A 14,075-nucleotide genomic window follows, 5' to 3' on the forward strand; every position below is an offset into this window, starting at 1 on the left:
GTCATTTCCTCTGGCCCCAAGGACAGTCACCAGTGCTGTGTGACACGTGCTGTGCTTTATGGACAGTGACAAACCTGCAGGACCATGAGGGTGACAGTGTTTTGGGAACTGAGTTGGACTTCAGTGTCTGTGGCCAACGACACTGCCCTTCCAAAGGCCTGCAGGCCTCGCTTTGTCTTGGGAAAATCCACTCATGACAACGATGCCATTGCTGTCCAACACTTCAGTGTCTCCCTGCAGAGATAACTCTGCTTGGTGTTAACACAAATAGCATCATTCACTTGTGCCAGATTGTGTTTAAATGTTGATTGGAACATTCCTCCACCTCTTTAGCTCACCAGGTGCTCCCAGATGTGTCCCGTCTCCTGTCGTTCCAGTCTGGAAACACCAGCAGCTATGGGGAGATCATGACATCAGCTTGTTACACTCTGAGGAACCTCATCATGTCCAACCCCCACCTGGGAAAGTCTTACCTGTCCAGCAACTTGCTAAATAATGTAGTGAGCCTGTGCCGGAATGGGTGAGTGTGGGGCACGAGGCAGGGGCAGGGACAGAGCCAGGCTGAGCATTATTCCTTCCCAATAAAGGAACTGGGTGTGTTGGTGGGCAGAAATCCTCAGCAGTGCTTTCTTGAAAACAGGCAGGATGGAGGCAAATCCTGCAAGGTGGATTTCCAGAAGGTCCTCTGGAAACTTTATGGCTGAATTTTAGGAATTTCTAAAAACTGAAGCACCAATATCTTAAAGTCTTTTAAAAATATTACTTGGAGAGCTTATGAAAAAAAGGAGAAGTGACTTTTTACACAAACAGATAGTGACAGGACAAGAGGGAATGGTTTCAAACTAAAAGAGGAGACATTTATACTGGATGTTAGGAATAAATTCTTCCCCATGAAGGTGGTGAGGCCCTGGCACAGGTTGCCCAGAGAAGCTGTGGCTGCTCCATCCCTGGAAGTGTCCAAGGCCAGGTTGGACAGGGCTTGGAGCACCCTGGACTAGTGGAAGGTGTCCCTGCCATGGCAGGGGGTGGGACTGGATGAGGTTTAAGGTCCCTTCCACCTCAAACCACTCTGGGGTTCTCTGATCTATGAAAAATTCCAGCCCTCAGAGCAGGGGATGTCAGTGACTTCCTGACTCCTGGGCTTCCCTCAAACCTTGTCATGAAGGTTCAACACTGTAGGTACTCAAGGACTGTACTTAACTTTTATGGGCAAATCTGTTCATCTTTTAGTTGAATCATCTTCCTCAAGAGGCAACTCTGAGGGAACATAGGCAGGAATTATTTTAGGTACCTTCCTGATCTACTCCTGTATTTTACACCAGCTGAGCAATCTCATCATATTTTACCTCTTTCTATTTTAAGACTTGGTTTGGGGTTTGGTGGTAGGAATTCTGTCCTGTTTGTTATCCATATTCCCTGCAGCACAAGCCTGTCAAGCCTTGCCAAGTTCTGTGTTCATTTCTGGCCAAACTGGTGTTAAACTTCTATTATCTTCAACCATGTTCTCTCCTTCCTAGGCTTTCATCTCTCCTGCCATCTGTCTTTGTTTTAAAATGCCTTAGACAAGTAACCCATTGTTTTCTGTTGTGAAAATCCATTTGCATGCCTTCATCATCCTTTGATAAAGTTATTCCAATCCACCTCTTGTTCCATGGCAGAGACACTCTCTGTCATTACATGGGGCCTCCTTGTTTGGGTTGGGCCTGGGCCAAGGAGCATTGCTCTATTTGCTGCTTTTGCTTGCTTCCACTCTCCAATGAGCCCAATTACCATGAAACCCAGCCCTCTCCTAAGCCCTCCTTGTTTTGAATGCTATTTACTTGTGCTGAAGTCCTGCTGTGGCTCCTCAGCCCAGTGCTCAGTAATTTGCTGCTCCAGCACAGCCTTGCACAACCCGGGCTGGGAACACTTTAATTGCCTTGGCTGCTGGGGATGAGCTTTCTTGGAGGTGAGTCACTGAGCTGTGAGGAGTTACCAAATTCTGGAGATGTCTCCAGTCCTGCCTGGATCACAGAGTCCTCTGAGAAACTCCCCAGTTCTTACAATGTCCAAAACTTGAGTTGTTCCTTTGCCTCCATTATTCATTTTTGTCCTCAAAGATTTTTATGCTGTTCACTTCTTACAGAAAAAGAAAAAGAGAACAATTTCCACCCAGGACTAATCTTACTTGTCCAGGCTGTATTATTTCAGGCTGTCCCAACAGAGCAGATGTTGGAGAGATTTTTGGCTCTTGCTGGGTCCAAGGTGAAATTTTCCCAGTGTCACATGCTGCCTGTGAAGATAAACAAGAAAAATTAGGGTGGGATTTGTCCAGTCCTACATCAGAAAGAGCCTCCCCCTCCCCACTGTAAATCAATAAATTTCCACCTCTCCTGGGGGGTGGCTGAAGCCCCCAGGTCCCCACTGTGGTTCTGAATGTGGTGAGTCCCACATCATCAACCTGCTCCTTGCCAGCACTGCAGGCAGCAGAGATGGGGGCACGAGGCTCAGGGGTGTCTGATTACCAGGGGGGACCCTGCACCCTGTCAGGACTTTGCAGTTTTCTCTGGTAATCTGCCTCAGGTCCCTGTGGACATTCCCTGACCCCCAGGCTGGGTTGGTGTCTGGGTGCTCCCTCCCTGTGTCTCCTGTGCCACCCACAGATCCTGCCCTGTGCTGCTGAGCTGGGCTCTCACTACATTGCCAGCTGCAAACCAGGAGCTCCACCTGCTCAAACTGCTGCAGGGGCATAGCTTAGAAAGAGACTCCAGGTTCCAGACCAGTGAGTTATGCATCTTGTCCTTTCCCATGTTCTCCTCCCTCCCCATGTTTCTTTCTCCTCATGTTTCTCATAGCTGGGTTCTGGCAGAAAGGCAGAAAGAGTTCAGCAGTTTATCTGATGGATGTGGTTTCTACTTCTTCCTGGAGCATCCCAATTAAGTAATTGTCATAGAGCAGATGCTCTCCTCTATGACATGGAGTTTGTGGTCAGTGGGGTTCCTTCACTCTTCATTATTTTTAATTGAAGTTGCCAAAATATTTAATACTGCCTTCAATTTCTGGTGGTGTTTCTGAAAATCAAGCCACTGGACCAGATTTATTAGGGTGTTTGGTTTCCTTTTCTGTCTGAAAAACATTTCTCTACTCATTTTCAAGCAACATTATTTCACTAATTAAATTGAAATTCCCCTCATTAATTCTACTGGCTGCACTCAAAGCTTTTCCCAAAATCTTTCCTTGTGCTATGTAGTGTAACATTTGCAGTTTATCCCTTTACCATGGATTTATTTCTGTTTCTCTTTGTTCCTTCACTTTTCACACTTCTGCTATTGCAGTTTTATTTTGCAGTTCAATTGCACCACAGCATTTCACCAAAATTAATCTTTCAAGAGCCTCAGGTCTTCCCTTGATTATTCCCTGTGCCAGAGAGTTCTTATCCACAGATTTCCAATTTCCTATTTCTGCCAAAGATTGCACCTTGATATCAATTTCATAACCTCTTGCTTGTTCTGGGAATTCCTTGGCATTCTCAGTGACACACCTTAAGTTCTTTGTACATTTGTCCTTTGAGGAAGGATTATTTCTCCCCATTATTTGATATCTGTGGATAAGATGTTTGTCTTCGTTGCCCCCACTCTGTTTTTCCCCATTCCCCACCATCTCCTTCTGATTGTGTCTTGTTTATGTTTTGTTACATCTGTAGCTTTTTGGATGACTCCTGCCACTGCCACCAGGGGACATCTCCCTCATTGCTTTTCCACAATTTTTCATGAATAATTCTATTTGTAAAGGACAGATGGTATTAAAATCAACTTTGATTTTCAGGCAATTTGTTATTAAGGAATTTCCCCCCCAAATCAGCTGTCCTTGATATTCTGCTCTGTGTTACCCACTACTATATTCACACTGTTTTGTTTGGGATATGCTGCTTTACCTACTGAAGGTGGCATCACACTCCACCAGCCCATATTGAGGTTTTTATATCTAAATTGTAGCAGTCAATGCTGGAAGAAACAGTCAATGCCAGTTCTTCAAATGAAGAGTTCAGAACTTCTGCCTGAATTCATAAATGACTCAGGTACTGATGCTGGTAATTTTGGCTTGAAAATACAAAACTTCTGAGGTGTTCTCTGGAGACATAGTGGCAAAAAGCACATATTTAGCATCATTAGAAGTAATTTTTTTTCAAAAATAAGAGAGAATTACTCTGGCTTAGGAAGAGAGAAACAACTTGAAACTACAGATCCTTGAGAGTTCAGTTCATGCTCTGCCTGTCTGATCACAGGTACCTTGGGTTTGTAGGGATTTAATGGCTTTTCAGCCACAGACATTTCAGGCAAAAATGTTTTAAAACATTGTCATTCTGGTGACAGAGCATAGTGTGCTTATAACTACAGAAGAGATTTGGCAATAAAACCTGTTTTTTCTGTCCCAAAGCATTGCTCAGGAATTTCTGGCTGTCCTCCAGCCCTCCACACAACACTAGGAGCTGCACAACACCTTTGGAGTTTATGACCAAGTTAAACTCAATCATTTCTTTGGTAACAGCTGCTGTGTATATCAGAGAAACGCCTCAAAATTTACTGGATGTGGTTCCATCCCTGTCCTGCCACACTCCAAGTGTGGAGTTGATGTCCCAGGTTCCTCATGATCTATTGGTCCCATTTCTTGTAGGCTTTTGGGGACTGTTTTGAGGAATGTTTTTGAGGGCACAAGGTTCTGTGGAGCTGTATCAGACAGGGAGGGTCCTGAGCTTGGTCCTGTTCCTCTCCATCATCCTGGGTGGGACAGGTTGGGGCTGCTGCCCTGAGCCCAGAGCAGGAGTCCCACAGCCAGAAGGAGGCCCAGGAGATGAGGAGCAGCCATGGGAGCCAGCAGGGAGGGCATATCTGGGTATGAAATGTTCCAAAATTATAAAAGGTCCTGCGATGACTCACGGTTTCGAGCTGTTACGTGAGCAGGTATCTGTTCCCTTGTGCTGAGTAAGGGCTCTGGGCTGCTTGCAGATGTTGTTATTGCAAAGGCTCCCATCCCTTGTCCTCTCCAGGCAGCTCCAAGCCCGCTGCTCTGCCCCCTCCCAGGAGATCCACCCACGCTGGCAGTCCCTGCACACTCCAGCAAAAGGCTGGCACTATTTCCCTTCTCTTTCCCTCTCTCAAATTTCAGACTCTGCTCAGTTTTATGCTCATTTTCCCACTCAGATCCTCCTCTCTCTTTCATTTGCCCTGCTCTGGTGACAATTGTCACACAACATTGCTGAGAGAGCAGGAGGGTGTTACTGACAGTCCTGTTCATGGCCAGCTGGAGCTGGGTTTGTCCCAGTGCTCAGCAGTGTCTGGGTTTGTCCCAGTGCTCAGCAGTGTCTGTGGGGTTTGTCCCAGTGCTCAGCAGTGTCTGGGTTTGTCTCAGTGCTCAGCAGTGTCTGGATTTGTCCCAGTGCTCAGCAGTGTCTGTGGGGTTTATCCCAGTGCTCAGCAGTGCCTGTGGGGTTTGTCCCAGTGCTCAGCAGTGCCTGTGGGGTGCTGCTCTGTGCCTGCCATAATCCTCCTGTTGCTTTCACCTTCCCAGCTCCTGTCCAAAAGCAGCTGAAGCTGCTCGACTTCTCCTGACAGACCTTTGGTCCAACAGGGAGCTGCAGAGTGTGCTGAAGCAGGTAAGGACAGCTCTCCTGCTTCTGGGGGTCAGGAGCAGCCCTGGGCTGTTCACCTGCTCAGGTGGGGAGCTGGTGAAGGCCCTGATCCAGCAGCCAGGAGGGCAGGGCCCAGGAGGAGCCTGGGGCACTTGGCATCTGAGCAGGTGGCAGGGGGACACTGCTGGGACTCACTCTGGGCACAAAGCAGAGGGTGTCATGCCTGTGTCAGACACCTTCCTCCCTGGGTTGGGTGCTGGAATGGTCCCCAGCACAGCTCCCCCACTCTGGGCTGTTCCACCCTCATTTAGGGGATTCCTTCACTGCAGCCCATCGGGTTCCAGCAGGTGCCTGGCAAGGTCCCTCCTCTCTTTCCCCTCATTTTCTTCTCTGTCCATAGCCCTGCCCTGTGGTTACACCTCCCTGCAGTCAGAGTAACTTTCAGACCAAGAGGAGAGGAGTATTTGGGATTTGTTTTACTCCCTGCAACAGAAGCTGAGAAAGTGCAGAGCCAAACAGGCACTGAGCCAGCTCCAGCCCCCAGCTCCAGCTGCTCCCAATTCCCAGCTCCAGCTCCCAGTGGCTTTCTTTAAACAAGTTTGGGTTTTTCCAACTCAAAAGCAGCAGCACCTGCAGGGAGTACAGGGCCAAATTAAAGAGGAGGAGGGATCCCTACAAAGGGGAGCACCTGGAGGCAAAAGCAGAGCACCCAAAGTCTGTTCCCACATTGACAGTGAGGCCTTTCTGCACAGGGGCTGGGGTGGTTTTGTGCCAGGCTCTGCTCACAGCCCAGCTCATTTTGGTGAGACTGAGTCACTCTGGTGTTCACACACTGGTTTATTGCAGAGGTGCCTGTCAGGGAGGAGGATGGGAGTCTGCAGGGGTGCATGCACCATGTGAAGGCTTCTGCTCTTTTTGCAGGATGAGGAACTAAATGAAACAATACTCAGTGAATGATTCAATAAAAGTTCCCTCCAAAAACCTGTAAGGGTCCAGCTCTGGGTTTGTGGAAGGCAATGCAAGGAGAAGCCACCTGGTCTAGGGGAAGGTGTCCCTGCCCATGGCACAGGGTGGGGTGAGATGAGCTTTGAGGTCCCTTCAACCCAAACCATCACATGGTTCTGTGGAGTTCATCAGTGAGGGTGCCAGAAGTACCCAGGGAGCTGACAGAGGAGGTTGGCTGAGGATGAAGCACACTTTGCTCAATTCCTTTTCTCAGTGTAGAAATTGATATGCACTTTATGTTTCTGCTTTTTTAGCAAGGGTTTGATAAGAACATGATGGGATCTTTAGCTGGAACGACCTTCAGGACCCTCTCCTCCAGATTTTAGAGCCTCTCCATGCACATTCAGGCCGCAGGTGAGAACATGGCCCTTGTGGTGGATTTGGGACACAGGAATCCTTTGAGATTGTTGCTACTTTTGATCACCCCAGAAGTGTGTTTGTGAGATTTCCATCCCAGTCTGTTTCTATGAGAGATCAGAGGCTGTGCTGTCTCTGGGCCCAGGGCAGATGTTTCCCCCACTGCCCAGCTGTGCATTTTGGAGGTGTCACAGGACAGATGTGACAGGACAGACAAAGCTTGGCTGTGCCTCTCCCTTCTTTGCCAAGCAATCACTGATTTTGTGCATTTCCCAAACCCTCACAGGTGAGGCTCTTCTGGGATTCTCCCTGGCACTGCCCTCATTGCTGAGCTTTCAGCAGTGTTACCCAGACAGTGCCAGTGATGTGCAGTGAATTCCAGCACATTCATGGCATCATTAGCCTTAACTAATTGTTTGAGCCCTTAATCTGCCTGCCAACCTCAGGTCAGAGTTGAGAACCACATTCTGTCAGCTGAAAATCCCAATAGAGCATCAGGGAAGAGAAACCATGGGCAGAATTTCCAGGGCATTGTTATGGGTTTATATTCAGTGAGAAATGAGGATTTAACCCATCAGGCAATTTTCACTCATGATTCCCACTGAAGGGAAAAGCTTTAAGCACTTTGGAAAGACCAGAGGTCTCTTGGATAGTGTCTGAGATTATGCAGAGGGAATTATTTGCTGCCTTCCCCAGCATTTTCCTTGTGATCAAACCAAGGGAAAACAGTGCCAAAGCTCCTTCCCTCCCTCTGCCCAGGAATGGATTTCCCTTCCTGCTCTGTTGGGATGTTTGCACTGGGACTCTGAGGAGGGTGGAAGTCCAGGGTGAAAAGGTTTGTGCAGCTGAGAAGCTGCAGCCAGGCTCAGAGAAAAGATTAAAAGTTGGGGTTTGCTGTAACGAAAAGATCTCTTGAATGCTTTAATTATCTGGAGTTTTGCTTTTTCTTTGTTTTATTTATTTTCCATTTCAGAATTTGGAGTCGGTTCATGTCCAGGAAGAGCAACACTTCCATGATTCCTGAGGATGTTAAAGATGTAGAGAGTTTCTGAGTTCAACTCAACTGTAAAGCAAACCAAACATGTGGATTTCATGTGGATGACACTGATATTTTTAAGCATTTTCTTCTTTTTAGGGGGGAGAAGGGACTTTTATATACTTTCTCGATGTCAATAATTATTTTTTTTGCCAAGAGTGTGTCTGTGTAACTCTGGGTGTGATGTAGAGGTGTGTGCAGGCAGCACACAGAGCACACGTGGGGAGCAGGATCTTCCTCCAGCTTAGTCCCCTGTTTTCCACCCAAAGTCAGGGTGATTGTGCAGTTTAACCCCTTGCAGGATTTTATTTCAACTTCACCCTATCCATGCACCAAATACTGCCATGCTAAAATTTTGTCACTACGTGGTTTTGTCCACAAACACATAAAAAGTCAATTTTAGGTCAAGTTCCCCCTTTGCATCTGTCCATTATTAACAGATACACACAAGGATTCTCTTCTTTCCAAGGCTGGTTATTCCTCACAGTTATGAACAAGGGCTTCTTCTCTGCTTAGGATTTTTCTCTGATAATTGTTAACATTTTCTTTCCTGTCACATGAACTCTTTATCTCAAGAAGCAAATTGACACCTGCAGATTCTCTCCCAGGCCTCCATCACCCTTCCCTGAAGCTGTTTGTGAGAGGACAGTTGGGACACAGCTGCAGAGCTTGAACATTCCCAGGTCCTGATCCATTCTGGGCACCAAAGCAATTCCAGTTCCTGACTGTGCCTGGACAAAGGTGGCATTTGAGAAGCTGAGCAGGACAGGCCAAGTGTTTTCCCCCTGGAATCAATGACTGCCACAGGAATGAAAGAGGGGAGGGATGTGTCCTCTTCAATCATACTTTGTTTTTATTGATCAATGTAAAGAACTGGTACTGATGTGCAAAGGAATGTGAGCACTTGTGTGATGTCAGGTTTGGAAATGTTTTATTTCTCGGGATCTTGAATTGCATTCATCTGCCTGTGATGCTGAGGCTGTGCTGAGGGACTGCTGAGCTCATTTCAGAGCAACTCAATTCTCACAACCTTCCTCTCTCCAGAAGAAAAATATCCTTCCCATGGAGGGGACACAGCTCAGACCCACAGGGAAGGAGCAGCTGAGGCTGTCTGTGCTGCCTGTGCTGGTTATTATTCCTCAAAGGCTGCAGGGGCACAGGGCCCTGTTTCTCAAACATCAGGGGCACAGGAGGTGCTTGGGGAAGGATGGATGATGAGCCTGGAAATAGAAAAGCAGTCTCATTTTAAGTGTCAGGCTCATTAATTGGTGGGACTCAGGATATTCAGTTCACATCCATGGGGTGATCTGTGCCCACTACAGAGCCCCCTGTGAGGTTTGGGTTTGCTCTGCTGCAGTTCCAGGTGGCCCTTGCTGGTTCCCCTCTGGAGCACAGGGAGCTCCTGCCCATAGGGAGAGGTCATTTCCAGCTGCTTTTCCTCTTGGGCTACAAAGGGTGGCTTCATCTCGTGCACTTTACTGAGCAGCCACCCTTCTCAGTCAGTCTGTGCTGAGCTGCAGCCAAAGGAGAAAGGGAAAAAAGCCCCTTTGAAGTGGAGAGGCAGAACCAGGAGAATCCAGTTGGACAGAAGTGTTCCAGGAGGGTTCAAACAGAGCACAGAGCCCCTGTGTGTGGGCAAAGCCCTTCCAGCAGTTCCCTTGCTCCATGTGCATTCCCAGATGCAAAATGTTGGAAATGCTTTGGGCAAGGCCCATCTGTGGATGTCCCCAAGGGCTGCAGCATCCACAGGGTTGGTTCAGTTTGGGTGTGAAGTGTTCTGTGCAATTTTGCATTCAGGTTTGATCTGTAATGACACATCCAACACAAGTCCTGGGAGCAGATATTTTCCTCTGGAAAACTAATTAGGAAACAACTACAAAATTGAATGATGGAATATAGAGGAAATTCACTCTAATTGGCTGTGATTTAGGCTTTATTTTAAAACAGTGCAGCTGCTTTCTCCCCTAATGCATTTACTGAGTCACTGTACAAGGCACAAAGAGCCACAGCATTATGATCATCAACTCACAATTAAATTTACAGGTGCTGGAGATTTCATTAGTGAGTATTGGACTCCAGGAGGCAGATTCATCATTCACATAAATTTTATTACAAAAAACATTGTTACTCTTGTTTTTATTACAGGGGTTTTTTAAAGCTAAAAATAAAATCTGTCTCCATGCTCAAAGCTCTTCCAAATGTGGCTGGGCACAGCCCTGAGCAGCCTCACCTGGCTGGGATGTTGTCCCTGCCCTGAGCTGGGCACACCAGAGAGGTTCCTCCCCCTGAGCTGTTTTTAGGATGCTGTTTGTCACTGCTTGCAAACCTCAGGGCAAAGCCCACTCAGGAGAGCCATGAGCTGCAGAAATCACAACCATTCTGCCATTCCAGGGCTGTTCTGCAGCTGGATCTCCCCTGGGAAATTCTCTGATACCCTCTGTTTTCCTCCCAGTCTCTCTAAAATCTGGACACCCAAGTCAGTGAAGTGACTTTGATGCCCAACTCTGAGAAGTGAAGGGAAATTCAGACATTGGAGTAACTGCTGTTGCTCATAACCAGCTATTCTGGGAGCCCAGTGAGGTTCTCCCCAACATAAATTAATGCTGTTTTCACCTCCAATATAATTATTTTTATTCTGGGGAGGTATTTTTTTAAGTCATAATTTTAATTGTGACATCCTCTCTCTCAGCTGGTTTCCTGTTCCTTGCTCCTTGAAGAGCCGGGGTAGGGCACACCCCAGGACAGGGACAGGGCACAGAGACAGGGATGGAGAATTCCTGAGGAGGAGGAAGGAGTGTGGCCAGCAGGAGCACTTGGACACCCAGCCATGTAAATAAACACCACCCTCACTGTCCTGGGCACAGCAGAGCTTTTTTGGTCTATTTCCTTCTAAATGCTTTGTTTATTTTGTGTGTGTACAATCCCACCCCAGCATTTCAGAAGCCTCATGGACAAGTCAAAGGCAGTTTCATTCCTTTCTGAACACACACCAGTGTGAGACCAACTCAGCCTTCCCAGTCCATAGCTCTACAGTGTATTCTGTAAGATATAGGTATGTGAGAAAAATGTCTCAGAGTTTTGTTTTGGCTGTACTGTATGTATTTGCTTCATTGGAAAAGCTGAAATCAATAAAAATTGCTGAAATTCTTCAAGCTTTCTGGTTTGGATGGTTTTATTTTAGTTGTTTTGCCAGTGTTAGGAAAGAAGAAAGGTCTGAAAGGTATGGAAAAAACCCTGTTACCCTGCAGCAGGAATCAGCTTGGACTGATCTGTCTTACCCAACAGGAGCAGGGAAGCTGTAAATCCAATTTCCTCCAGCCTGGCACTGCCCAGGCTCCCCAGGGAATGGGCACAGCCCCGAGGCTGCCAGAGCTCCAGGGGGTTTTGGACAATGTTCTCAGGGATGCCCAGGGTGGGATTGTTGGGGTGTCTGTGCAGGGCAGGGGTTGGACTCAGGAATCCCTGTGGGCCCCTCCCAGCCCAGGATCTTCATGATTCCATGATTTCATCCTCAGTGGATTTCTCTCCCAAGAGCTTTCACAGCCATGACTTCAGTCCATGGAAAAGTTAATTACCATGGGTGTCATTTGTGCCATTGCTGAAAGGATCCAAAGGCTGCAGCAGGGAAAACCCCTCAGCTTTTCCTAGACCTGCCCCACCTGAGCTGTGGTTGAAGCTCTGTGGTTCTGACATTTCAAAGGTGAGGTGAGGGTGGGGGATCCTCCCCAGTTTCTCTGGGCCAGGCTGGGCAGGCCCAGCTCAGCGGAGCTCCTCGCTCAGACCCAGCAGCTCCTGGCACTCAGTGCCCTCCTCGGGGCCCTGCCCCATGGAATGGCTCCTTCCTGGGCCAAGGAGCCAGCACAGGGCACAGGGGGAGTGAGGCCAGGCCTGTGCTGGACATCACAGAGCTGATCTCTGCTCCAACCCTGCCCTTGCCTTCTCATTGTTGAGGCGGTCACGACACAAAGCAGAGACCACAAGCAGTCACAGATGGCAATTCTTTATTAGCCAACATAGCTGACTTTTTATACACTTTCTAATTGTTTATACTTCTTCTACCTTAACTGTTGGCTACAATAAATTAACATAACACTATTGGTGAAAAGCTACAATGACTTCAACTAACTTTCTAAAAATTCTTTGTCCAGCTGCAAAGTTCTCTTATCTTTCTTGAATTCTTCACTTCTCTTGGTGTCTTCTCTTGGTTGCAGCCTTGGAGAGAGCTCCTTATCAGCTTCTTCTTGCTTCTCAGCTTCTTCTCACTCCTTTAGCTAACAGGCTTGCTGTTAGCCCCTTCCCACAATAGCTAATATTCCCTTGGAATATTCCCTTGGAATATGAGGTTGAGCTTTTGTTGAGCTGTCACTGGGATGGGCTGGCCATGAATGGTCCATGGAGTCACCTCCACGCCCATCTCACAAAAGAAAAGATTATTTCACCCCACATGTATCAACATTTCACTGTGTTGATGTTTGTCTGTCATTTACCTCCCCAAAATTCCACAGACATTCCTCCATCCTCAGGAATGTCACTGATGTATCAGGTGGAGCAGCTTGTAGGAATCCTCCCCATTTTTCACCAGCATCACAAACTGGAAAAGGTAAATAACTGCTCCTCTCTGCTCCTCTCCTTCCTGACTTCTCCTTCTTGTCATCCCCACTGATCCCCACTGATCCCCCAATCTCCTGGCAGGGCCTTCCCCTCTATTGAGAGATGCTCTGAATTTTTGGCTCATTCTTCTGACTCCAGCTGGTTGTTCCTTCAACTGCTTTTGGCAGGTTTAGTGTAGTTTATGTTGAACTTGGAAGAGGTTGTGAAGCCTTTCCTATTTTTGTCTTTAGCTGTTTGAAAAGCACCTGCTGGTACTTCCTCCTCCTGCTGCTTACCCAGGCCAGCTGCCATCTCCTGCTCCTCAGGGAGTTCCTCACTGCTGGGATGTGCTGGGCTGAGCCTCAGGATGATGAATGCAGCCCACATTGCCTGGAAACTTTAACTCTCCCTTTCCTTTTCCCTTTAAAAGCAGCTCCCTGTGAGTTCCTGTTTTGGAGGATGAGCCTGTGCTGGTGGATACAAAGTGGGTTTTGTTGAGCCCAGACTTTTCCTGCTACTCAGGACCAAACTGGAAGCTGCACCTGCGCCCTTGGGGACCCCCAGCCTGCTCCATGGAATTGCTGGTGACAACATCAAAGGATTTGGTCTTTCCATCAGACCTGCAGGAACCAGAGCCCAGTGCAGGATGAACAAAGGATTTTGCACTGCCAGGGCTGGAGTGGGCAAGCACAGGAGCAGCCCCACACAGGGGATAAGGAACAGCTCCTCTTGATGTCCTTCAGAGAGTTTTCAAAGCTAAGGGGAATGAGCTCACCTCTGAGCTGTGTTTGGTATTTACTCAAGGCAAGGCTGAGGAATAATCCTCTGCCACTGCCAGGATCTCATGAACAGAGGATTTGCAGCCCATCAGACAGGCTGGGCTCACTCTGTGAGCCATGCAGGGGACAAGGGACAGGTGCCACTCCCTGCACGTGGCTCAGAGCTGCTTTCCAGGAGCACCCTCTGCTGCTCTGCTCGGGCTGCTCAGGGTGGGTGAGCACTAAAGGATTAAGCACAAAGGCAAAGCATCCAAACTCAAATGTCTAAACCAGCTTTGGGTGGACCCAACAGCCCTTCAAAGCCTGATTGCATTTCAGCTGTGATCACTCAGATGTTCCTGGGCCCTGGCACAGCAGCAGTGTTTGTCACTGGCCTTGAGTGTGGTACATAATAATTGTTTTATAAAAGCCCATTAGGGAGCAGCACATCCAGCAGTCCTAGGGAGGATTAAATTTGACATCACAAACATCACAGCTGGAGATGTCCAGTGTGCAGCTTCTTCAGGCATGAATCCCACCTGAAGTCACATCTAAGAAAGGTCAGATCAAGGACAGGCTGGGAGCTGCCTTCTACCCAATCTGTCTACAAGGGGTGCAGGTCAGTCCTGCTGCCCAGTCCTGAGTAGCTCCCTGGACACTGAGAAGGGCAGTTCATGACAGTGTAGCTCAGAACACATCTCCAGCTGGGAAATGAATTCTT

At 47.9% G+C, this 14,075-nt stretch overlaps 1 protein-coding gene across 1 annotated transcript in view; it reads left to right on the plus strand.

The window, feature by feature from the left end:
• Positions 1–11,120, plus strand: part of PKP1 (plakophilin 1) — a 50,236-nt gene extending 39,116 nt beyond the window's left edge. Inside the window, exons 11-14 of the mRNA XM_058819340.1 lie at positions 334–520; positions 5,548–5,632; positions 6,868–6,967; positions 7,944–11,120. Of these exons, the coding sequence (XP_058675323.1) occupies positions 334–520; positions 5,548–5,632; positions 6,868–6,939 (344 nt within the window). The 3' untranslated portion in view covers positions 6,940–6,967; positions 7,944–11,120. The remainder of the gene's footprint in view (positions 1–333; positions 521–5,547; positions 5,633–6,867; positions 6,968–7,943) is intronic.
• Positions 11,121–14,075: the final 2,955 nt, after the last annotated feature.

The sequence above is a fragment of the Ammospiza caudacuta genome, chromosome 24, assembly GCF_027887145.1.
Source record: "Ammospiza caudacuta isolate bAmmCau1 chromosome 24, bAmmCau1.pri, whole genome shotgun sequence".
Taxonomy (NCBI): domain Eukaryota; kingdom Metazoa; phylum Chordata; class Aves; order Passeriformes; family Passerellidae; genus Ammospiza; species Ammospiza caudacuta.